Source organism: Triplophysa rosa, linkage group LG23 (assembly GCF_024868665.1).
Source record: "Triplophysa rosa linkage group LG23, Trosa_1v2, whole genome shotgun sequence".
NCBI lineage: Eukaryota > Metazoa > Chordata > Actinopteri > Cypriniformes > Nemacheilidae > Triplophysa > Triplophysa rosa.
In genome coordinates, this window is record NC_079912.1 from 8,887,202 (window position 1) to 8,914,671 (window position 27,470).

The 27,470-nt window shown below is 39.8% G+C and overlaps 1 protein-coding gene across 3 annotated transcripts in view; it reads right to left on the reverse strand.

Annotated features, from left to right (window-relative positions):
* The window catches only part of rreb1a (ras responsive element binding protein 1a), a 52,813-nt gene that overhangs the window by 5,835 nt on the left and 19,508 nt on the right, over positions 1-27,470 (reverse strand). For 2 of the 3 annotated variants that reach the window (XM_057322202.1, XM_057322204.1), the window contains 8 exons: positions 16,962-17,093; positions 16,078-16,295; positions 12,309-12,401; positions 11,778-11,941; positions 6,096-6,240; positions 5,853-5,995; positions 2,693-2,882; positions 54-2,577 (listed from right to left, as the gene is read on the reverse strand). In XM_057322202.1, coding sequence (XP_057178185.1) covers positions 54-2,577; positions 2,693-2,882; positions 5,853-5,995; positions 6,096-6,240; positions 11,778-11,941; positions 12,309-12,401; positions 16,078-16,295; positions 16,962-17,093 — 3,609 coding nt within the window. The remainder of the gene's footprint in view (positions 1-53; positions 2,578-2,692; positions 2,883-5,852; positions 5,996-6,095; positions 6,241-11,777; positions 11,942-12,308; positions 12,402-16,077; positions 16,296-16,961; positions 17,094-27,470) is intronic. The other variant, XM_057322203.1, reaches the window with a different exon arrangement.

Below are 27,470 nucleotides of genomic sequence, written 5' to 3' on the forward strand. Positions count from 1 at the left end.
CAACTATGTCTGTAGTGGTTTGCTCTGTAAAGCGTAACACATGAAGACTTCACCTGTGTGTGTTAACATATGACGCTGGAGTGAACTGGCCCAAGGGAAAACTCGGGGACAAAATGGACAGGTCATCTTTTGCACTGAATTTGAGTATGCATTCTTCTTCCCTTTAGACTGCTGGGGCTGAGCGCTCTGCTGGACTGGCGAGTGTTTCTCCTCCTTTATCTCTTTCTCGTCACCGCCGCTCGAGTGCTGACCTCCTTTTCTTGCTAACTCGATTGTGTTGGTTTGAAGATAGGCGCTGAACTTGTTGGCATCTGTGTTTGCCAACATTCTCTCGACACTAGCAAACTCCCCACTGGACTCAAGATCAATACTCGGGTCGGTGGTGTTCAACGCGGGTTTACTGTTGGCGGGCCTCTTCCTGGACCTCTTCTTTGAGTTGTTTAGGGGAAGCTCCTTTGTCAAGGTATCTGTTGATTCTTCCTTGCCAGTTGTAACAGAATTCAGCGGAAGGCTGTTAGTGTTCTCCCGTTTAAGAAGATCAGGAGCTCCAGAAACAGAGGAGATGATTTGAGCAATCGACGCTAGCGGGGGAAGTTCCTTCAAGGTGGCAGAGGGTTTGGGAAGCAGGGGCTTGAGACGCAACGGCCTTCCTCCACCACAACCGGTAAGGGAGGTCAAGGCCACAGGGAGCTGGTAGCAACCAAGCTGCTGGGATTTCTCATCAATGGGTCTATCAGCCTGAAGAGCCTGCGCTAGGATGCTAATGGTTGACTGTTCCTTCTTCACCTCCTTGGGCAATGCAGCGTCATTGTCTTGTTTTAGCTTTTTCGCTGGATTCTTGGGAATGGAAAGATCAATAGGTTCCATCGAAGAGTCATAAAAAACAGGTTCAACTTTAATCCCGGGTGATCCACTAGCACTTCCGGTGCTACTACTTCCCCCACAACTTTTGTTAGAGAAGTCTAAAGGTTGATCCATATCTGCACCATAGTAGTTCAGGTCCTCCACTTTGATTGACTGCACCAGAGTGCTGGGAGAACCCCCGTTCAGATGAGATGGGTTTGGGCTGTTTTGGGTTGATGCGGCCACTAGGGTGATGATGTGTTCCTCAATATCCTGTTCTTTGATATCTAGGTGCTGTTTAAGAAGGTGGTGAATACAATTACGCTTGGCAAGGAAGGCTGCTCCGCAACGCTTGCACTCGAACGGCTTCCGCTGGCAGCCATTGTGTGTGCGCAAGTGAATCTGAAGGTCCCGAAATGTCTTCAGGTCCTCCCCACAGAAGCGGCAGGTAGTTTCATTAGGCCCAGCCTGCTCCAGTAAGTCAGTTGTGGATGTGGATGAGGTCACATACTTGATGTTTTTCTCGATTTCCTTGCGGTTGTTTTTCATGTGTTTCTTGCGTAGATGGCGCTCGCAGTTAGCCTTGACAGTGAATGGGTAGTGACATAGCCTGCAGACATAAGGTCGCTCACCACTGTGCGTTCTCAGATGACGGATCAACGTCGCTTTGTCCGGCGCAACGTAGTCGCAGATGTTACATTGGTGGGGTAGGATGCCCAAGTGGTAGCGCATGTGTGCCTGCAGCGCGCTGGCGAATGCAAACACCTGGTTGCAAAATCGGCAAGGGTAGGAGCCTTTTTGATTTCCCTTCTTGCCGGCGTTTTCCTCCAGCTTGCCAATTTCTTGCTTGATATGCCTTTCCCCCATATCCATTGGGGTGTGGGCGTCACCCATGCAGTCAGCCTCCATTTGTATCCTCTCCGTGGAAGCATGGTTGCTGGCAGAAGCTGAGGAAGATGAGGAACGTTCCCTGGCATTCTTGAGAGGGTGGCTGGCAGGGGGCGGAAGGCTGGGGCTGATGCAGCCTAGTGAAGCTTGTTGGGTATTCATGAGGGGTGGAGGGGTTGATGCTACCATACTGGTTCTGGGAGCCACCAAGGGCTTTGGTTTAAGTGGAGGCATCTGCTTGTAACCCGACTGCATGGCACTGCAAGGCGCCTTGGATAAGGGTGGGAGTGCATTCTGGTTAGGAGCAGCAGAAGTTACTTTGAGTATTTGCTGTATATCAGCAAGCTCCACACTGGATTCGCCACAAACGGGCTTTACCACCATACCACCATCTGGCTGCACCAGAAAACCAGTCTGGAAGGGTTGAAGGGACAGCAGTTTTAGAGCCTCATGATGAGAGAGACCGTGAAGAGTCGCTGGGTCTACGAGAGACAGGCTTACTCCTCCGACAAGGCCAGGCTCCTGAGGTACAATCTGATTAGGCTCTACATGGATAACCCGGATGCTATCTAGCTTGGCCTGCTGGACTTCCTCTTCCGATGGGGCAGGCTTGACTTGGGAGATGTGTTGCAAGCCTAAGGAATCCATGAAGTTGCTTTTCTCAGGAGCAGGGGTCACATCTTTTATAACGTCGGGGGAGGTTATCTCTTGAGTGTCACTAGGACTCTCATGTGAGGCTTTGTGCAGGTCCAGAGCGGAGCTCAGAGGGAATGCCTTGTCACAGGTGTCGCACACGAAACGATGGAATTTGCCGGTGCACCTGCGAAGGTTCATCTCACACCAAACCTGTAGATTTAAATACATTTCAAATATACTTTAAGAAATGCCCGGCAAGACAATGACCTGCTACATTCTGTGTGTATTTTTTCAAGTAAACTTATCGTTAACAGGGGAAACTTACTTGGGCGATATGAGGAAACTTGTGGCATGAAAAGTCAATAAAAGCTAGATCATTAAAGCCAAGAGGGATGGATGGGTTGTTCTGAATGAAGGGTCGTCCGTTAGGGTCTGTGGGAAGCTGCTTATGGGTAGCTGCGTTGTGGCGAAGCAAACTACGGTGCGTCCGGAACGAGACGCAGCATAAATCACATCTAGAAAAAAAAACAATGACATGAGACGTTGCCTTGATGATAAACCACACACAGTGTTAAAACAATGACTATACATGCTACGTTTAACACAGAATCTGAGACAGACTTCAGGCACTTTAAAAATGTAGTCTCATCTATATAGCCCTGTGAAGATGCATACATCCCAGATATCCACCCAGGATAATATAGGAGATGTTTTTCTTAGCGAGTTAACTAAGGGTTGAATGACAACCACACCCTAGTCTACAACAGCTTGCTTGATGCGAAAGACAGCTGGCTAACGTCAGTTACGCTGTGCATGGTTCTTATCGCATGCCCTACCTCTGATCACAGTGACGACGGGTCTATAGGGACTGTAAGATGCTTTTATCTCAGCAGACATATACAATGCCATGCGATGGATCACAGTGACTTCCGTGTAATGTACTGAAGTTATAGCATTGCTCATTAATTTTTTTATAGATTTGTCATTTTTTAGATGTCCTTAACATTCAAGAATAACACTTTAAAATCCAGTTGTATTTGTTAACATGAGTAAATGCATTAGCTAACATGAAGTATCGATGAGAGATTTGAGAAATGTCTCAGTGGTTTTGTGTCCATATAATGGAAGTCAACGTTGTTCGGTTACCAACAATCTTCCTTTGTGTTACTCATACAGGTTTTGAAATCACACGAGGATGAGTAAATGATGGCAGAATGTTCATTTTTGGGTGACCTATCCCTTTAAAAACTCTCCAACAGTGGAAACCAATTCAAAGCAATCTAGATCCTCTTAGCGCTTGTGATTAAGAAGGATTAGTGCTTAATTTGCAGCACTTCCATACAACAATAACTTTGCTCTGAAACTCAACCGGCCGAGCCCTGCCAGCTTCCTTCACTCAGACTCATCCTGTGAGGCTATCCATTAACTACAGTCAGAGGAGCTGGTTGTCAGGTGGCTCTTGAGGGATAGTCTGCAGACTGACGTCTCCAAGGTAACAACTACCACTTCACACATGCACGCACGCACGCATATACATAACACTACAGAGATGTTGTGAAGAATGCATCTCCTTCTGTGTCTCATTACCCCCCTCCCCTTTTATTCCCTGCTTCCTCTCTGTGCCACTCCCTGCCGTAAGCCTGGAGGCCACTTGCGGGGGGGGGATGGTTTGGGGGTGGGTTGTGTTAGGGATGGAAGGGAATTTAAGGCCTCTTATGACAAGGAGGGGCCAGAAAGACGGGATTAAATTTGTGTAGGTATGATTATTCTTGGTAAAGCTAATACAAACTAATGCTAGACATATTTCAATGCATTTTGTTGGCGACTAAAATTAAAAGTAAAAAAGTACACAAAGTTGACGTTTTACTCTACTGAGCCTAACAAACGTTGCACATGCAGCACAAATTAAAGTCAAATCCATGTAAAACAAAAGCCCCTTGAGGAGTTAGTAAGACATGTTTTCCCTTCTTTATTCGGATGTGTTAAATTATGACCGTTTCACGGCACAAAGCATGCCACTATATCTCCCAGCAACTGCAGGACTCCAGCCTAAAGCCCCAGTTACTGGCGTCTCCCTGCAATATAGATCCCACCTCAGGAGACAAAGTGGCAACATTCCAGTCTGAGCATAATAGACAGCTATAATATACTGATGTGAAAACTTAGCGTAGGATTGGCTAGAACAGTTTCATTAAGTCTCATAACAACAACTCAAGAGCCGTGTTTACCAAGCTTGTCAGTTTCATGAATTAACATCATCTCTTCATTAATCTCATGATGGAACACTTTACTGAAAATTTGTATCATGTTTGGAGTAACACGATACAATGAATTCATATCACAATGAATTTTTATTTAGCATTTTTGTCTTATTTTCCAGCACAAATGATTAAAATCAAGATACATTTACTTCTGAAGCAAAATGACCTAAGATAGGGCTGCACGATGAATCAAATTTTCATAATTTCTGCTTCCAAAGATTAATTAATAATTTCTGCTTCCAATGATTAATTAATCATAGTCATTGTGATATTAACATGTTAATAGCAAGCAAAATAATATTATCATATGGAGGGCAGTAGTGTACGGATGTTAAGAGTGCTTTGAAATACAATGTTGTCGGAGTTAAAAAAGTACTAAAATGACCGATTAATCACGATTATTAACCACAATTAATATTTTGAAGAAAATAATCAGGATTATCATTTTAAACATTATCATGTAGCCCTTACCTAAAATACTAAGTCATGTTTTCTGGGAAAAAATTGAGTTAAGAAAAAACTAAGTTTCAACTTAATTTAGTAAACTTAATTCAAGTTAATTTTTCTTTCCACATTTGCAGATATTTTTGCTCGTTTTAAACATAATTTTCTTTTTAAAATTCGTGTGCCATCATAATCTTTAGTTAAAATCTGAAAATGCACTTCCTTCCTGTAATGACTATCCATCTTAAATGATGTATGTTAGACGGCTTGGGCGGAGCATTCGTTAACTCCTCCCCTTCAACTGTCAGTTTGCTGCCAGTTCCATTTCAAAATGCAACGGCTGTTTTTATACATCCAATCAAATCTTAGAGAAAGACGAAAGCCACGCCTGCTATTTTTCTCATTAGAAAGTCCATTTCACTCGGATATGCGTCTAAATACAGAAGAAAAAACTTCCGGTTCACGGGGACTTTAAGATATTTGTACTGGAAAACAAGAAAAAATAATTAAATTTATTTCAGTGTACCTTGAGACATTTTTTTTTGCTTTTCCATTTTTGTCAGGACAGTATAGACAGACAGGAAGTGATGGGGAGGGGAGAGAGGGCAGCAGGACCAAGAAAGGACCATGAGCTTGGACTCGAATTCGGGTCACCCAAAGCCAAGTTGTGCCACATGTCTGGAGCACCATCCACACGGCAACAGGCTCAGACTTTTGTGACAATTTTACATAAGAATCCACACAGTGTTTTTACACCATGTTTATGATGTGTGTTTGTACCTCAGTGTAGTGTCAGGATGAGTCTCCATGTGGGCATCAAGGTCATTTCTTGAGTTCAGGGTCTTGAAGCAGATAGGGCAGGAAAACACTCCCTCCTGTCCCCTGTTCAAACCCTGTTCATCTGCTCCACTATCCTCCAGGACCTGAAGCACACAGGTCAACATCAGCTACATGTAGCTCACTTTGAGACCACCCTCCAGGGGCACAAGTTTCCTTGGATAAGCTGACAGAGATTTCGCTTACCTTTTTGCCAGGCGGCTCGTCCAATCGCTTGTCTTCATCTCGACTTAGTTTGTGTTTGGCAGAGGGGCGTCTGCACTTCAGTGGAGACAGGGTCGGGCTGTTGGGGATGGAGCTGGCGGAGTCCTTCTGGTGGATTTTCATGTGTCTGGAAAACAGAAAAGACAAAACTTGACGACCACAGCTTATCCAACATGAACTTTTTTTTTACCACAATAAGCGCAATTAATGCATACATTCTGACCATGATATAAGTTATCCACATGACATATTAGGGAATGATTACTACATTTATATTGTTTTTAAACTGTGGGTCGTACAAAGTGACACAAAAACAGCCCTGTTAATGTCTAACAATGACAATGGATTTGCAATTTAATTGAGATTTTATTTGTATAATGAGAAGAAAAAGAAAAACTAAATTCTATTAAGAGAAATCCCTATATTTCCATTGAAAATTATTTTGGCTAGATTATACCTTTCTAAAGGGTAAGAAAAAGTTTGGGAACCGCTGATTTATACTTTTAAATGAATTTATATTAATTTAATTATGGGTCAAAGACGTTAAGATGTCCCCATCAAAGCAAATTTACAAAAGTGATTTTATGTCCATAGAAAGCATATTAAATGCAAGTAAAATGTCTACTTTATGGTTTCAACTAAGTTTTCGGAGAATAAAATGTCAGAATTTGGTTGAAATAATGTTACATTATCATTCAGTGTAACACAATATTTATTTACAAATTCAAACAACATGCTTATTCTGACTTGTATACTGTATATTAAAATATATATTAAATATATAAAAGAATAAGGAGGCATATTACATTTTATTTTGCTTTAAATGAGTAAAAAGTTTTCATTGACATATGGGCAAAACCTAGGATAATGGCAAAAAAAAAAACTAATTAGCATTTGGGTCTTTTAATAAGTCATAAATTGATTTTTGTTGTAAATATGCCTGACGAGATTGTTACACTGAATGACATTTTAGTGGGCGTCTTCCGTAAATCAGGGGAAAATGTAAGATATTTATTGTTTGCTCAGAAAAACAAAAATGCAATTAAATTGAACAGAAAACTTTTTTTTTACAACAACAATTTAAAGCAGTATTACACTTTTTTATTCGTCTTTGACCCTTATACATTTTATTTATATATAAAATATATTAATTTTTTTAGCAGATGCTTATTTCAACCAAAGCAAACACATGTAAAAGATGCTTCAACCAATTGTTTTTTTACTATATTCAGTCATATAATATTTTTTTAAATACACATTTACTTCATGTTAAATTACTTTTATTGCAAAAATGGACATAAAAATGTTATGTCTAACAAGCAACATTTTACTGATGTATTAAAAATGTATACCCAATATCAAAATTACACAAAAAAACACAACAGTGATTCATTCCAAGATATCTTGATGAAAAAAGAAGTCCCAAAATTGGCAAGCTAGTATACAGACACGTGTGTCAATGCAAAAGTGAAACACAAATACATTGAAATAAGGCTTTGGTATGATGAAGTGTGCATTTACAAAATTTGGGAAGTGCTTATAGAGGATTAGTACTTGGCTACCTCCCACTTGTTTTACAGACAAGAGTAATTCATGAATACTGCTGTGGAAATGTTGGCTAGAGGAACCCCTGTGTACCCCACTGGGATCCGACAGAAATGACTCCTAATGGGCTGAAATTCCTGCAATTATCCCCCAATCTCTACATGTGCATATGTGAAGTCATAGATGGCTGAGAGAGATCTGCGGAAGAGAGAGCTAATGTTGCATGGAGAAGGCCAAAGGATCATCCTCTTTCCACAGAAGTCTTGAGGAAACCAATGTGGGCACTCAAAGACATATAAGAATGAATTAAATGCTCAACTTAAGAAAAACAAAACCCAAGGTCACTCTCTGAGGTGAGATTTATTGTAAGCTTACGCTTTTATGTCTGCAGTATATCAACCCATATATCATCGGATAAATGATATCATCTTGTTCAAAGTGTTTATATATAGATCCAAAAAGGTCTCACTCTAAGGTCTGTATGCTATAAATGTTTATTTGATAATAAGTTCTTGTGTGTGTGTGTATATGCGTGTGTGCAAGTGTGAAAAAAGGTCAGACATCCGTGGCCCTGCAGGTCTCAGTTTTCACTCTGCTGTCAGTGGTTTATTAATAGAAGGCAGCATGTTGGACGCCCGTGTGTGGACCTGACGGGCTGTTATATCTCTCTGCTCTGGACTCTGACCAATCACAGAAAACCTGCACTGCCAAGTCAGCAAACTGTGATTGGATGAAACCCATCCTCACCTTAGGCTCATATAGAAGGGTAACCTATAACCTCAGTCAAATCCTAACAAGGTAAACATGGTACGTCTGTTTTAACTATACTACTGGCTTCAAAGTCATTAAATGAGGTTGAACCATGAACACTTCATTTCAAATCTAATGAGTAATATAGTGTGGCTGTAACTTTTTCCTCGTCCTTGAATGAAGCACGTTGATGTGGACGTTTCACGAGCTAATCTGTAAAGGATCATAAAACTTGGTCATGCATAAACAGGTCGGTTCAGATCCAAACATTCCATCGCACTCGAGCAGGAGCGGAGACAGAGGGCGCTGTGGTGTCAGAAAGTCTTCTTTTTTCAAAGCAATGTCACACCAAGGGCACCTCCTTTAAACCTGTTCGGTGGTGCAACTGAGGTCGAGAGTTAAAGCAAATAAAAGCAGCCAATCAGAACGTGCCTTGACTCTCCTCTCTGACGTTGTGATCCTTCTCCATGACAACTGTGACTCCCTACCTTCCCCATCCGTGTGATGCTTTGGCAACAAGATGGCTGCCTTCTGGCCAACTACATGGACAGTCTCACAACTGTTATTGTTTGGGCCCGTAACCAACCACCTTTCAACAATTTCTAGCTCCCTAGCAACCACCCAGAACACCCCAACAACCATTTTATGTTGTTTTGCACTCACATTTTCTTCATGAACTATACATTTCTAGATCAAATCAAACTCGGTCTCTTTTTATTTGGTGATATTTGTCTATGGAAACTATTAGGATGTGTTATCAGGGCTGCAGCAGGCGATGTAGCAAAACCAGATTCCCTTCACATCCGTCAGTCGCACATTCCATGCAAATCGAAGTTAGTGTGCTATTTCTAATTTCACTTCAGCTTACCACAAGATAACAGCAATTTACAAAATGTCCATTCAAGCCATCTCTGCCAGGAGAACTTTAACAACCAAACACACATACAGAGCCCCCTTATGCACTTTAACATCACCCTTCGTAACTTTGGGAGGAAGTTCATGTTTACCCCCTTAATCAGCGAGGCCTGCTGGGAGAAGATACCATGAGCAGAAGCTGGGGAGGTGTTGTCACCGTTCACTTCCTGCAGACCTCACGCTCCTTTAACAAGAGCGCGGCTATCCTGTTCACAAACGCCAGTGTTAATACACCAACATACACAAACAAGCCAACGCCTATTCATTTATCTTTGTGGCGCACTCGTCCTCTGGGCAACTTCTCAAACTGGAAGCTAAAGGCATCACCATAATATCAAGACAGTGGGTTTCGGTCTGGCAAACGCCTCTCACTTTTTTCAGACCATTTCAAATTGGTAAGCAAAGAGTTTTATTTTTAATGAACAGTGGACCACAAAAAAAAAAAAATTAATTTGTCTTGCTCTCACACACACACACACACACACACACACTCATGTTAAATCCATTAGGACACACTAGGACAAGTCAATGCTAAGCTTAGGATTAGGCTCACTGTTGATTAGTTAAACAAGAGGTAGGACAACACAGTAGTGAGGATGCTTTTGTTACATCTCTGTTGCATCACGCATGTACGTTTTTTATAGGGCTGTCGGACGATTAATAGCGATTAATCGCATCCAGAATAAAAGTTTGTGTTTACATAATATAGTATGTCTGTGTACGGTGCATATTAATTTTGTATTTAACACATACACGTACATGCATATATTTAAGAAAAGTATAAAATATAAACATTAATAAACATTTGTAAATATATTATGTAATTTAAATGATTGGTAAATATAAATAAATACATGTAAATATTTCCTAAATGTATACATGTACTGTATGTTTACCTCATTGTAAGTCGCTTTGGATAAAAGCGTCTGCTAAATGACTAAATGTACGTGTACGTGTTTAAAAAAAATCAAAATTAATATGCACAGTACACAGACATATGTAAACACATATTTGATTAATCACAATTAATTGTTTAATTAGATTCATGGGTTTAAGACACGTGACCTTTCTGGCGTGGGCTCCATTCTTGAGGACCTAGCACAGCCTCCCCTTATTACAGAGCCTATGAGGACTTCAGATCTGAGGCCACAGTTATGTAATTCTTTCACTCTTTCACCCACGCATTTCCAATCCGTGCCCTCAGTTTTGTAAATAGTACCATTCATTTTTGAAAACCGTACCACAAATACATAAACTGTTCTCACGCTTTCACCATCCATTCCCACAGTTTTGCAAACTACACCCTAATTTCTACCTTGAAATTGAAGAATGTTGTTTATTACATTTATTACAATTGTCATTACATTTGTAAGGAATCAAAAGCGTGAGCACGGTTTATGAATTTATTTGTGGGTACCGATTTCAGAAAATTAACCGAGGGAACAAATAACAAATCTGTAGCCACAGATTTGTAGGGCATGTTTTTTCCTCCAACAGGGACCTCGCAGGGTCCGTACTATGAGGATATTGTAAAACAGGGCTAGTTAACAACCATCTTTACCTGGCCTGCCAAATATTTCAAATAAGTGGAGAGATTTAAGAATGGTGTGCTTTAAGAAATGCGCATCCTGAGACGCCACGCCTTTGAAAGTCCAAAACGCTGCTACATTCAATACGAAACTAATTCCCGCGGCTCTTGATGTCTTATAAAGCAATGTGATCGGTCTGGCCAAATGTACAAGACACCAGTTTAACGTCAAGGGGCAGGGATTACTTTTGTGCTGAATGTATTAGCGTTTTTACTTTTTTTATTTGACTTTCATTAATTCAATATCTTCATAAATATCTTCTTGAAAAAAAAAAAATTACCACCCACATCTTGGAAGTACTGGGGAAAAGGAATATACTGGATGCAATATTTGTGTGCATGTTTTAATATATCTAACAAAATGCAATAAATAACGGAAATACAAAATAACAGAAGAAATTATGATATGGGAAAAAAACTGGCCCGCATCCTATTTATACTTGAAGACCCCTGTTGTAAAACATGAACCCATTTCTTTGAGATTTGCTGTTATCACAGATAGACGCATGTTGCTGTACGGTCCTACAAATGGCGGCCGTACCGCTGTGTGACGTCACGTGAAACCCATGAATATAAAGTAAATTATTGGTAAATATAAATAATACATGTAAATATTTCCTAAATAAATATGCATATTACAAAGACATATATTATGCAAACACAAACTTTTATGGATGCGATTAATCGTTCGTCAGCTTTCTCCAACTAGAAACCCCCTCCAAAAAAACATCATATTTAATTATATTTAATTCATAAATTATTTTTTTTCATGCATAAAATGATTTCCTCATCCAACATCATGTCTCGCTTAAAAAAATTCACAAATCAAAACTTTCAACCCAAGGCACACAATAACCAGGACTGACCTGTGCATGTTGCCATTGGTGGTGAATGTCTGGCCGCACACTTTGCATTTGTAGGGTCTTTCTCCACTGTGCACCAGCATGTGACGGTCCAGAGAACTAGCTGAGCTTAGTGCCTTCCCACAGATACTGCATGAGTGGTCTGATGTCCCACTATCAACGTTGTGCTGGAGAAAAGAAATTCAGGTCAGCTAACTCAGTGTGCTTAAAACCATTTACTTATTCACAGGCCCTAATATGCACATATAGGCCCCATATTTGCTTATTGGGGGAGTAAATTGAATGCAGATCATCAAAACTCTGCCTCAAGAGACAGTCTTCGTTTAGTGAGAGTGACGGGGCAGAATGCCTGATGGATTGTCAACGCTTTGCTATATGACCGACAGAGGTGTGCATCATATTGAATGTACTATAGCATGTTCTATAATGTCATGCTGCTTAACCTCATTTCCATTTGTCTTGATTTAAATGTCTTCTCTAAATATAAACTGGTGAGCTGAAGACTGGACAGCTGAAGGTGTGTGTGTTCGTTACCTGTCGGATGTGCATGGTGAGCTGATGTTGGGTCTGAAAGGCCTTGTCACACAGCGGACAGACAATAAACCCACTGTCATCTTTGGCTTCCTGCTATAAATATACACAAATGTAAAAGCTTGTCGTTATAGACCATACAGCTTAGATCATCACAAATCATTAGATCATAAGACAGATTGTGTCACGGTCCCTTAAAACTACCACATTATGATATCAGAACACTACGATAATACAGCTTTCACAGCTTAAAGATATTTAGCGCCAATGTCACTTTCACAGTGGCCTTACGAACATTTCTGAACACTTACGTTAATAAAATATATATATATAGTGTTAAATTAAATTATTGGTGCTATAGTATACAACATGTGACTTTACTGGACTTTACTGGTAACTGGCCCATATGGAGGATGTGGAAAACGCTTTAATTCCAACTCGCCTAAAGCTGTAATAAAAAACAATACTAAAACCTAAAATAAAGAAAAAACCTGAACATAAAAACAATGCTACTGATCATCTACGTGTCATTCAGAAATGTTTAAGGGAGCGTGGGTAAATTCCCATATGCAGAAAAGAGGGAGCAAGGCCTTGCTTGCCGACCTTGAATGTCTTGTCAGTACATGTTGTATGTGTGAGATACTGAGCTAAATCCACTCGGTTAAACAAACACTTGCCGCAGCGTAACCCTTAAACCTCAGGAGTTACATCAGTCATAACGACACTACTATCAAATATAAATACTGTATTGTTGCAGATGTACCGCAGGACTACAGTCGTCTTTTATGCCATTAAGTGGAGTTGTGGCAATACAGACCAGAATGCATCTATTTGCACCTCACAGTATTTGTGCACTCTATGTTTCTAAACAAAGCTTTTACTGTGAATTGTTTTTCATTGAGTGCTTTATGAAGAGCATCGCTGAGAAACTTAAACGTTTTCTTTTTCATCTTGAGTTGCAAATCTGTGTAAGCGACCCCATGCATGCTGCCTTCCTCTCGCCACTGTTGACAATACGGCAGATCATTAACTCGACTGTTCTGGAGCGCGAAGAGCTCAGTTCGTGTGTAGTCACGTGTAGTCACACAATTCCTTATATACTTACTCATATGATGTCATAAAATAATTTTTATTTTGACACTTGTCAATATCTCATTATAAGAAAAGTGCACGAGTCACAAATCCAGCCTTAAACAGTCACACGAGCAGTTAAAAGTATGCTGGATTCTTCAAAAACATCTCTGCGACAAAAGCACTTCCTTTTCCTCTAATGGAACGCTGGCATACGGCTTGTTTTCCTGCTCTGACTATTTTGGCTTTGGTTCAGGACCCTCGGAAGACGACTGACCAGCTGACCGTGTTTACCTACTTATTCAGCATCTTACAAGGATACGAGGGGACGTGTCATCTGCAGAAACAGTGCGCACCAAATCGACTTGAATCTTACTGACCTGCTTTAAAAGTCCAGAGGTCATTTCTTGTGTTATCAAACCTTAACAATGCTTCAAGGCTAAACAAGTTTGATTTAAAAATGAAAAACAATGATATGTACTATAATGCTTGTTTAGAATCCAAATCTGTTGCGTTTTGAGAGATGCACCAGAGCCAACATTGTTGTATATATATATATTTTTTTTTTTTTTTGCTGTATAGTTTTGTCTGAGCCTGTCTGCAGGGAACTGTACCTTTGGTGTCTCTCTTATTGCTTCAGTTAATCTGTTACATTACGTAACACAGAGTAAGCTTTTTTCCATAAGGAGATCATAAAAGGCCTGAGACGTAGGCAATAACGTTTTAAGGTAACACAATGTATAAAAGTTTTCACAGATATCTCCCATATAAAATAAAAACAAGGTCACATGTAAAATTAAAATAGCACACACATGAAATAATGCATATTTATGATTATTTTAAATTAATATAATAATTAACTTACTTAATAATAAATATAAACTACACTACTTAAATAAATTAAATAGTAAAATCAGTTTAACTTACAGTTTAATAATGTTCAATGTTTTCGTAACACGAATACACTAGTGCGTTTTCATTTGAAAACTGAGTTTTTGTTTTCAAAAGCTCTTCGTCCACACTAGCGTTTTCAAGCGTTTCCCAAACGCTGCCTATCCACACTGAAAGTCTGAAAACGCTTACATCCATGTACTGCGCATGGGTAAAACCTAAGACACATCAGCACATTTATTTACTTTCTGTTTTATTATGTCGCGGCAATGTGGAGCAAAGACAGTTTTTTTATAGACAGACAATGAGGTAACTTAAGAGATGTTGCTGCGGGCAACACGAGCCTAAAAAGCTGCAAAAGCGAAAATTAAACTTAACTCGCACTCCGCTGCCAAACAATAACTGCGAGTAATTCAATATTCCGTCTCCTAAAATACGATCTAAAGTATGCATGAACTGACATTAATGCTATCAAACAGGAGAGCAGCCAAAACAACTGCGTCACATGACGAAAAAGCGTCATCGTTTTTAAACCTCTCCGTTTTCCTTATCCACACTACAATGCGAAAACGGCGTTTTCAAATGTATCCACTTTCGAGTGGGTTTTCGAAAAGCCCCGTTTTCGTTGACAAAAACGCTGTCTCAGAGTGGACAAAAGGCCAAAATGGAGAGAAAAAGATGTGTTTTCAAACGAAAACGCATTAGTGTGGACGGAGTATAAAGAACACAACCACCCATGAGGTTCAACACAGATAATGTGTGGATGATGGTAAATGAGTTGAAGGTACTAAACTATGGGAAGGAGTGTAACACTACAGGGGGATGGGCGGTTTAGATCCAAAAACTTCAGAGGCGAAAGTTTTTTCCAGTTCCCCGGGAGTGTTAAGGGGTCAAAAGTGACACCTGTTCTCCGCACACGGGAGTGTTAAGGGATGAATTGCACGCTGTAATGGGAGCCATGTGATGCAGCAGTGTGGACAAAAGGTGGATTGAGATGCCAAAGAACCATTTGTCACTTTCTGTTTAAAGGCAGGATGCAGCATCTATAAAATCTCCCTCGCCCCATCTCTATCACTATCTAACCACAAAAACACATGTATATCAAACACCAGGTATTTCAGACTACAAAACAACACCATTAATGGTATACAATTATTAGAATAAATCACAAAAATAGCATACTAATTATAGTTACAAGTGCTTTTTTTACAAGTTTGTTTTTGGTAGATTTTCGAAATGTTCGCATAGTGCATGTTTTTTGGCTAATATTACCCACAACATTACATTTTGTGACTGTTCTCTTTTGATGGTACAAAAATAGCAAGTTTGGAATCAACTAAAGTTTTTCAAGTTTGAAACGAAGTTAATCAGCAATGAATTTTATTGTAACAAATTTAGCTGCGTGCTAACTATAAAACTATGCTGCCAAGATGCAATTTTACAGCTTGGTGACAAGTCCCCATTCTGACATGCTGTCTTATTAAACTAGGTCCTGTCCCATCACAGTGAAGTACATACTTTTAGTGTCTAGTAGAAGTTGGAAATTGCAAACTGGGATGCATCCAGGACATAACAAGGGCTTATTTGGTTCAACTGACTCAGTGTAAGTTTATTCTGAGGTTGAACGTGTGAATTCTGCATTCAACAAAGTTTGGATCATAATGTGTAAATATGGTGTGTGTGTGTTTAATAACCACAGACAGTTGTTGTTATGGCACTACACAATAGCAGCTTTATCTTAATATTGAACACACAAATGGACCTGTTGGGTTTACATGGAACCCTTTGCCTCATTTAAAAAAAGTCTTACCTGGATCTTTCTTCCGCTGCGGTTGGTGACCGGGCTTTTGACAGGCACCTTATTAGGTGTGGTGGGGGCGGAGTCTACTCCACCGTTAAGCTGGGCTGCTTTCATCACAGTGCTCATCATGGAGTTAATAGAAGACAAGTCCACCCCGTCAGAAGCCTCCATCTCTTCATCTGCTCCGTTCTCCCATTCTTTTTCTTCCTCTACAGCGGCCGAACCCTCTGAAGATATTCAAATAAAGAGTGGTATTTTATTAAAGAAAAGTTTCTTTTAAGGTTTTAAGTAAAAAAAAAAACTTCTTCCAATAGGTATGGGCTGTAGCATAAATTAAAGGGATACTCAAAACCCCAAAATAAAAATTCTGTCATCATATACTTATCCTCAAGTTGTTCCAAACCTGTATACATTTCTATGTTCGGTTTAATACAAAAAAGATATTTGGAAGAACGCTAGCAACTGACAGTTCTGACGCATAATTGACTACCATAGTAGAAAAAAATGATTGCATTTGAACACAAATAAAGATATTTTGAGAAATGTAGGAAAGCAAACAGTTCTGGGGCACCATTGACTACAATTTAAAAAAACTTCTACTATGATATTCAATGGTGCCCCAGAACTGTCGGTTGCTAGAATTCTTCCAAATATCTTTCTTTGTGTTCAACACAACAAAGATTTGGAACAACTTGACTGAGTAATTCATGACAGAATTTTCATTTTTGGGTGGAGTATCCCTTTAAAACTTTGTAACTTTGTATATCACTTAAAACTTGTATTATTGCCTCATAATAATAAATCACTTTTTTTCTTCATCAAGTCAATTTGAATAAAAGCATCTCCTAAATGCTTAAATGTAAATGTATAGACAAAAAGTTATTCACTGGTACCTGTATGTATTGTTTGCGTCTCTGAGGGGGCGGGGCTCTGTCTGTCCTCGCTTTGCTCCGCCTCCTCCTCCTCCCCCGTAGGAGTGCAAGTAGTCGATTTTGTTCTCATCTCTTCTGTTGAATTTTCCATAACTATAAAAAAGAAAATATAGATCATTTATACAAAAAAAACGAACTGCCAAGCAATGCCATAGAACATTGGTAAACTTTCCATTCGTCATAACGTTTGCCAAAATGTTTTTTACAAATAATGAAAGACACTTTCAGCATGGGGGCTAAATCTCAGGAACAATCTGAGAATGGAAAACTGTTCAGTAGATACACTACACAGTACTTGCCCAGTCATTGGAAAATAATGTTCCCTACCCTTACCACAGAGAGATGAGACACAGTACACACATTCTCTTAGCCCTGTCTGTGATTTATGACTCCAGCACCTGTCTGTCAAGCACAAGTGAGAGGGAGTCTATCTATCAACTGACCAAACACAAGTCTGTAAGACTGATCATACATAAGATCTGAAATGATCAGACGTCATCGTCAGCAAAAAAAGTCCATCTTTCATTCTATATGTTCCTTCCACTTTCATCACTCGGTTCCTCTTTCTTGACATCTAAAGTCTATCTTTGTTGAAGACCTCTTAAACATAATTAAAATCAAAGGTCTGATTGGCTGGAACAAATCCCCAAGCATCATGCGCATATGGACCAGTAGGACGTGACTATCCAGTGGCTCAGATAAAGGAAACAGGAAGCTGTGGTCAGCCGTCTCCCTGTTTTCGTAATACCACATGATCATCACACAGGGCAAGCCTGGCAGATGGCTGTAGATGCTAATCTGGATGAACAGGGGGTATAAGCGGTACTCTTGAGAGGGGGATGTAGGGTTCACACCCAAAACTGAGGGGATGAACTAACAGATGAGCAAAAACCTAACACTTAAAATACTGACGAGTTAACAAATCTGCTAATGACTAAGAGGCCAAAATGAGAAATGACTGCCAGAGGAAGAATGAGACAAAATGATGGAGAGAGAAAAAGATCGAGAGATTGTCATTTCCCATCCACAGCCTCACAGGAAGCTCTTCTGCGGTCTGGGTCGCTTCCTCGTTTGGAGAGAGGATAAGGGAATGCGAGTGTGCGTTGGTGTATGCGAGGAGGCAGCCGGACAACAGAATCCGCAACAAAATGAGTGATAAAGGGTCAAACTCAGCACCAACAAGTGGAACTTTGCATATGTCTTATAGCCAAATGGAAGTAAATCAAACTCTTTGGAAAACATCCCAACATAAAAATAAATACTTTTTTACACTCCATTCGAAACCTGTTAATGACTCTTTCTTCATTGAAACACAAAAGAAGATATTTTGATAAATGGTTTTGTGTTCATACAATGGAAGTCAATGGGGTTACCCAACGGTCTTCAAAATATCTTCTTACAGTATGTGTTCTGCAGAAGAAAGAAAGTCATACACATTTGAAATGACATGAGGATGAGTAAATGATGGAAAAATTGTCATTTTTGGGTGAACTATCACTTAAATGTCCTTTAATGCACAAAAAGAACAAGACATTGTGTTTAATCCTGAGCAATAATAGTGATGCCTTAAAAGTCTAAATTCCATAAAAAGATAATTCTTCTTAACAAAAATGCTAATTCTTCATTATTTCATTCACAACTAGCGGTGTAACGATACACTCAGCTCACATTTCGGTACATATCTCGATGCTGGGTTCACGATACGATACACATCTCGATATTTTGAACAAAATTCAAAAATGAAACTGAAATTCAAATAACATTTATTTTCAAAATATTAACAATTTCAGTAACTTATTTTGTTGCACACACAACTTAATAAAGAATTTAAACATTTTAAGGCTTAACTGAAATTAGAATTAAGATCAGTGTCAATTTTGACAGCACATTTTGATTTAGTTTTAGTCATAGTCTTTTGACTAAAATTCAATTTAGTTTTAGTCATCCCAATTTATCATAGTTTTAGTCTATTTTTAGTCAACAAAATCTACATTATATTAGTCTACTAAAATCTATCTGGATTAACTCATTTAATTGGTGTAATTAAATGTTCCATACAAAGATTTAACTGTTTCGACATAATTTACATTACCTTGGAATTAAATTAAACCAGGTCATGACCTTTATTTTTCAGAAAAGTTGAGTAACTACTGGATATGTATTGTTGTGTAACAGAGAATATTAGACCATGAACGACATGTAGCAGTTCATTCAGTCTCATTTTGACTCAACTGACTCGTTCGTTCAGTGAAGAGCGTGTTCATTCAGTACATTCAACCAATGAAACTCACGCTCAAGCGTGTCATTCGATCTTTTAATCTACAGTACGACTCACTTCATCGCTTCTCTGATCGGAACAGCGCTGGTTTCTTTTGGCTTACTTTATGTTGCGTATCACGTTATGCAGCAGCTCACGTTAGCGGATAAACTAACATTGGCATATAAAAACGTTTGTGCTGCCTTTGTAATGAGTGTCGCGGTGACTCGCCTGCAGTCACGCTTCAAGTTTGCTTTTCGCTTTGTAAACCACTTGGAGACACAGATTGTGTCTTGTGCTTCTCTCTCTACCGCATATGTGAGATAAGCACACGTGACGCGCTGGCGCAGAGTAGGTAGCGTCTTGACCGCTGAACGAATAGAATTAAACATATCGTAAAATATCCCCATCTCTCTACGATGCGCATCGTAACATTTTTGCACCACGAAATATCGTAATACGAAGTATCGTTACACCCCTATTCACGACCTTAACCTTTTAACCTAAATCTAAATAAATACATTTTAAACAAATCTATAAAGGGACAGTTCACCCCAAAATTAAAATACTGTCAACATTTACTCACACTCTTGTCATTTCAAACCTGTATGGCTTTCTTTCTTCACAATTGAAGATATTTTGAAGAAAGTTGGTAACCGAACAGCACTGGCCCTCATTCACATCTATTGTATGGACACAAAACCAATGTAAGTGAATGGGGGGAAGTTACCAACATTCTTCAAAATATCTTCTTCTTTGTCCTGCAGAAAAAAGAAAGTCGTACAGGTTTGAAGTGACAAGAGGGTGAGTAAATGTTGACAGATTTGGGTGAACTATCACTTTAATTTCTATCAAACCAATAAGGTCAGCTGAAACCGTTACAAGCATAAAAGGCATAGGCTATTAACTCTGAGGGGAAGTTGTCCTCAAACAGCCAATCACATCAAAGCTCGGCTCCAGATCTGTTTCCCCTCATTAGCCAAAGCAGAACCGCTCCTTTGATAGGATGACTGGATGATGGGCGGTGCGTTTATTCGCAGCAAAATGAAAAACGGTTGATGGTTGGCAGTAAACAAGAACAGGAGAGAGGAGAGAAAACCTGTTTTAGTAAAGAAGGGTGTGGATCATCAAGAAAGATACTGTTGGGTTCTGTTGATGATTAGAGGTAGAAAGGGGATTACACAACAGTGGGGCAGGTTTAGAGTTGTGCAAGGATTTGGGGTGGGGGTTTAGAGAGCGAGAGAGAAAGAGAGAGGACGAGTTGCACTTGTTATAAGATTCTCGCTCTCTTGCCGAGAGAGATAGTGGGGGTGTAGGGTGCTTTGGGGGCTGCTGTTACTACATCTGTTCCTAACCATCAGTCTCACTTTCCAACACACCACACACACACACACACACACACACACACACACACGCGCACACACACACACACACTCGACAGAAAGAGGTTCCTGCACATCCCAGTTTCAAAGAAAGTCAACACATGTAACTTCTGAGGGGTGCAGTGGTGATTTTGGTATTATGGACCTGTTTGCGTGTGCATGCGTGTATGCATGAAAGCGCGTGAGCCTTGAGTGTTTATTAGTTTGTCAGAAGCACACAAGGGTGGAAAAGTCTTCACACTGTGCCAAACCGAGCAAGCACGAATGCCGCTGCTGCCTCGCTCTCTCTCTTTGCCCATTTGCTCTCTTCTCTCTCTCCCCATTTGCTTTCTCTCCTCTTGTTTCAACTTCAATCTCTCTCTCACTGCCACTTCCCCCTTCATTTTGGTAATAAACAAATCCTCTTCTAAAATGTGAACCACCCACAAAAACATGTACAAGTCATGATGAAGGTGGTACTACAAGACATACGTTCGCGCATTTGGCCGGCGCTTTTATTAAAAACTTGCAGTGCATCCAAGATCCACGCTTGCTTGTTCCCGGGGAATCAAACCAACGATCTTAACATGAAAGTAATTTGACCATTAAAATACAATTAAAAAAACTTTTTTCCATAATAGGGTGTCAGCTGGAACAATCACAGAAATAAAGAGAATTGATTTAAATATTGTTTTACCTGACCTGAGTATTACACTCTTATTCAGACCTAAAAGCAAATGAACCAAAATATAATATCCAATAAACAAACAAACAGTCACTATGTAGAACATTTAAAGTGATGTTCACCCAAAAATGAAAAATTCTGTCATCATTTGCTGACCCTCTTGTCATTTCAAACCTGTATGACTTTCTTTCTTCGGCAGAACACAGAAGAAGATATTTAGAAGAATGTTGTTAACTGGCCCCCATTCACTTGCATTGGTTTTGTGTCCATACGATAGAAGTGAAAGGGTGCTGATGCTGTTTGGTTACCAACTTTCTTCATCATTTCTTAATAACTTTAGATATTTCTTTCGAAATATCTTCTTTCGTGTCCTGCAGAAGAAAGAAAGTCATACAGGTTTGAAATGACAAGAGGGCGAGTAAATTATGACAGGATTTTCATTTTTGGGTGAACTGTCCCTTTAATGGATGTTTCATTTCGTAGATCTAGCAAAACTTTGGCAAAAGAAATTTGGGTGACTTGAAGAATGACATGGTACTTCGATACAATGACATAAAAATGGCACTAGAATAGGTTGTGTAATAAGATTATACAGTATCTCCATAGAAAAATCTTTTAAACTGTTTACTTAGGGGCTGAATGAGATTGAGACGTGAGATGCTCTACAAGACAGTAAGACAAATGTGATGTGCGTTTTTGGCGAAAACCTGCCATTAGTTGAAGCCCCCTGGGGGTCTCTAGCGTGTGAGGAGCCCATTGAGGAAGTAAGAAGTTTCCCACAGGCCGCTGGGAATCTCCTCCACTAACACACAACATCAAGATCAATGGTAGTTCCACATAGAACTGCGTTTTTTTGTCAGTTTCTGAGCCGACTGAAATCTGCGTTGAATTCTGCAAAGCGTGTTAAACTGAACTGGGTGTACCATGGTAAAATTTGATAGCAGAAAGCATTAGCAAATTAGCCAAAGTATTTACCTATGAACAGACTAGAGGTGGGGGATGTGTAGAACTGGAAAGACGTCCATTTAAATTCTGCGTGCGCACATTATACGCAAGCTTATAGGGAATCTGCAGCCGCTCAACAGACAGCTGTGCAGAATTCAACAGAACTGCAACACCCATCATTCAACTTTTAACTTCACCCGTCCCACTCGCATTTGAAACACACTGGCTAATGTGTATTCCACTACCAACAACAGTCTCACACTCACAAATCTGCTGAATTTATTTTACCACGACGTACCACAGACGTTCTCAAATACTATTGAGGAAAACTTAAAAAAGAGAAGAACTAGATACCAGAACCATAACTATTCTATGTGCAAAAAAAACCCACACAAAAAATGGCCAATTTGCATCACTCCAAGAACAACCGATTTACTTTGAAGATTTCGTCACCAACTTGTCCTCCCCTCTACTTTACTTTACCACAGGACACACATGTGACTGCCGTGTCCACATAGCACCTTTTATTAGAGATGCATTCCCAATCTAAATTTACCATTATATTTGGGCAGGAAGCCACAGCATCCCCCGCCAGCCACAAACCCAAGCCCACAATTTAGTCAAAAACCTTTAGCGTGTGTACAAGACTTTTCCCTTCCAGAAAAGGTTCAGAACAGATCTGGCCCAAATTCAATCTCGTTCAAGTAATTGGCCTCACTCCTGGGATGCAAATGACAGAGCTGGGGTGGGTTGGGCATTCCAAGGATGGCTGCCAGACAATAGCTCCAAACCAAACTGCCAAAAGTGACACGTGCACTTCAAAAGCAAGCAGATACCTAATGGAGCGACCCTGGTGCCTCGGGACTGTGTATTTTTACCTGCCAGGAAGAAAGGGTCTGTTTGCCAAGGAATAAACATTTGGTCATCATTTAATCAGCCTCATGTCGTTCAAAATCTGCATATATGTGTGCAACACAAAAGAAGACATTTTGAGAAATGTCTCTGTGGTTTTGTTCATACAATGGAAGTCAACGGAGGCCAATGTTGTTTGGCTACCAACGTTCTTCAAAATATCTTCTTTTGTGCTCTGCAGAAGAAAGAAAAGTCATGCAGGTTTGAAATGACATGAGGGTGAATAAATAAAAGAACTTTCATTTTTGGGTGACCTTTCTTTCTAGTCAGAGAAGAAAGAACAAGTCTGCAAAAGTCTAGGGGGGTTGTAACAGCAAATCCAGCGACCATATGTTGGCTGTTTATTACAGCCTCCAGTGTCTCTCCAGTCCTGACATCCCAGAAACAGGCGAAATCCAGACTCTCTGTGTGGAAATAAGTATTGGCTAACACAGATAAATGAAGCTGCGGAGGAAGGAAGCTACACTCCTATACCCCTTGCGTGAAGCGCGAGCGATTTTTTTTTTCTCACTCCCCTCATTTATCCTCTCCACCAATCGTATGTTTGAGTAATTCTGAGCGGCTGGGGCCCATCCTCCACCCATTCAGTCAGCATCCTGCCCCGACTTGCCAAAGCGAGTTACACAAATCCTCTCTCGCACACATCGAACAGCCAACGACAAAGAAGGCTCACTCAGTCACCATCATGACTATCGCTTTACTTTAGGTTTTTAACAGACTGTGACGCATTCTCGTGTGCAGTACCTTAACTCTTCTCATTCTTCCTCTCTCAGCCTCAAGGGCAAAGATCGGGGTATCACTAGAGCACTATGTTTACAGATACATCCAGAAAGGGGGCCAAACTAGGCCAGAGTTAAAATATTTCTCTCTCGTTCTCTCACTTACTCAAATAAATCAAACTCTCCTGGCCATTCATTCAAAGCCTTTTATTTGTGCTTCATTCACGCAAGCTCCACAATCCCAGAGTTGATGCTTTCACAAGCTCCTTCCCGCTTTCAGACGGCTCAATGGGGAATAAGCCTCTGATCTTTATGTAATGGCCCACTGAACCAGCTTTGTGTTCAGAGCAAAACACAAAACACAATGGGACTTCATAAACCGCATCCAAAGTCATAAAAGAAACTTCCTGCAGCAGAAAACTGTCCTTTTCGGCATGCATTGTGCGAACATCCAGCCAAAATCTACTGCAATCCAGCAAATCCTGTAACCTGACACGGACAAGTGGTGATTAAAAGATATTCAAATTTGTTGAGCTTTTTTTTCAAGGTAGCGATGCACGGTGTACTGGTGCTACGGTAGCATTGCGATGCTAAAGCTTTAAAAAAACCTCGATGCCACACGTTTTTTTAAACGGTAGTATCGTAGTACCGTAAGTAATGTTGACTTTGCGCATTCACATTCATTTGTACACTTACATCTGCCTTTTTGCTGTGTTTCTTTCCTAAATGAATATGTGCTTGGAACGACTCGGACGAAATAATGATTGACGTTCCCACATGAAAAAATTTTGTATTTACTACAGCAAACTTTACTTTACATTTAAAACATCACTTTAAAACATTGCAGTGTAGAGTATAATACAGTTTACTACACAAAACGTTTCCTTTAGTACTCTGTATTAAGAAAATGTGGTCCATTTCCTAGATTTCAATTATGAACATGGCACAACATCCTACTTGGTATCGTGATATTCAGCAGGTATAGTATCGCAAGATATGTTTACGGTACCGTGTTAACACTACGTTAAGGTTTAAAGATCTGGCATCCCAGATCCGAATCTTTCACAAGTGGGTCTCAAGATGTGTTGTAACACCCAAACTTGTTTCCAGTTACTTATCCAGACATTATCAAGTCATACAACATCGAGAAGAGTTGCACATGTTAACGCACAATACACTGAAGATGCTGGTCCCGCCTCCTCCTGCTACTTACTGCTTCATTTAGAAACGGACACTGATGACATTGCATGACACCAGTTTAGTGATTTTAACTAAACCCATTGTTTAGGACCGAAAAAAACTTCTAATGACCAAAGATGTCTGACACGTGCATTTAGGTGCTTAAAACTTAAAAATACGAATTTACACTAGGAGACATGTTCAGGCTAAATTAGCAGAGAGGATGGGGTTTGTGCATTTTTTTCAGAGATGTGATGGTAGAGGTTGTCGCCTCAGGGGTTATACGGGGTGTTGAAACAGTGAAATGAACTGGCCTAACAAAAAACATCACGATTCAAGCATGACCAAAATGGACCAAACTATGAGCGTGAGAAAATGAAATACTTCCCTCTACAAAATCAATTCAATGCCTCAGGAGCAGAACAGAAACAACATACGTCAGCGAAAACAATTTAAGATGAGCGGCCAAGCACAAAAACACACCAACAAAAGGAACCATCAGCAAACATATAAGAACTGCTTATGTCTTTATCTTATCGCTCTCAGTCTGGTCATCTTCAATCAAAGAAGAAAAAACATGCTAGTTCACGTCCGAGTAGTTTTTAAACTGTCACATAAAATGAATTATCACGACCATTCGCAAATCTAGCTTTGTCTTGTTCTGATGTAATGTTTAGTTAAAACATCTTTTGTGTGGCTGTTGTTTGCAGCGAGATCGCTGTATCTCTTTCATCTCAGGCCTGCAGCCACTCAAACAGGTTCTTGCTGGATGACAGCGCCTCACCTCTCAAACAAGCCTCGGGCCCAAACACCGCACTGTGTGTCATCATTAACTCAACATCCTCAATGTCCAAACGAAACAACTTTACAGACTGATGGAGAAAGTCTCACAAAGCCATAAAGTAAGATCAGGTACGTTCTTTGAATTTGGTTTGGTGTGCCCACTTCACCTTTGTGACATCTATTAAGCTCTATAGTCAACCGGTATGAGATAAACAATCTGGTCCTGTTCTGTGACTTTTCAACACAAGTCTGAGCATGGGCGACTGCAGGCACTCGAGACCGTTGTTTGAGCAACAGGCCGTGACTCATACGAGCGCTGAACGTCACCAGTTATCTGAAAACTAAACACGCTCCTATGAATAGACGTTGCTTTGTGAACATCACCTCTTTGGTTTAGTCCTGCTAATAATAATATGTGATGCAAAACCCCCAAAAATGTCAAACCGTCCGGAGTGTGAAATGGAAATACATGGCAATTCAAGGTCGCTTGCTTATAAACATTTAGATGATAACGTGATGAATCAAGAAGCGAATTGGAGAAACGTGCATTTTCTTCATATTTTGTGTGAAAGAATGCCTTTCTTAGGCAGCATCGTACTTTCACGATGTTTCAGCTGTTTTGCACAAGAGAATGCTGACCTTTGACCTCGCTACCTGAGAACACAAGTAAATGTAGCTAACTATACTCATTAAGAATGAACAAACCTTTTTAATAAACAAATATTTGAATATATGAATGAATGAAAGATTATATTTAATGATGCTTACAAATATTTAAAACCAATAATTGATCAATTTAAACACTGATGTCTTGTTTTTTATCAGGTTGTCTATTCTTAGCATCTTCCTTAAATAATATGCACTTATGGGAGAAGACATTTGCTGATATGAAACGCATATGTTTTGCTTTTTAAATCAGCAATAAACCTGTTACCTAGTCTCCTAAAAATGTTTTGTAATCTATTTTGTTTTTTAACATTGCACAGCTATTTTATATTATCAACGCATGAACAGAAAATACAACTGGGCTCCGTCTGGTATTTTGTCTTTAGATCTATTTGAATTCTTTCTTTTTAAAGCAACAGCCAGAAATACATGTTTTAAATTCCTTAGTGTATCTTGATGGCAAGTCATACGTAACAACCCCACCTGAATGAAAAGCGACGTTTTCAAATGCAAATTCTCAAACAAGGTGCAAAAAAAAGTAGAGTCCAGCGTCATGCAGAAAATGCGAACATGTACGTGAGGTGCAAGTGATGTTTTAAAGCATCTCATGAGCTCAACTACAAAGTTTATGCTTTTCTAAAACAGAAGAGTAAACTGTAATCTGACATACTGAAGATTTGCACATGGGTTGTGTTTACCTCAAGTAGAGGATCCACACACATGGATATCAAAACGTGTTTTTGCTGTAACAGACCACATGCACGTGCGGGAGTGAGGTGGTTGTACTTATGATAAATGACAGAGGGAAGGAATTCGAGCCAGGGATGTAAAATATGCGAACGTAACAAAAAAGACGGGTGCAGCTGCAATAATAAAAGAAAGGATGCAAAAACTAATTTCAGGTGAAACTCTACACAAATTCAGGGTCTAAAAGCAGGCCAGTCGTCCATGCTGCATGTGCAA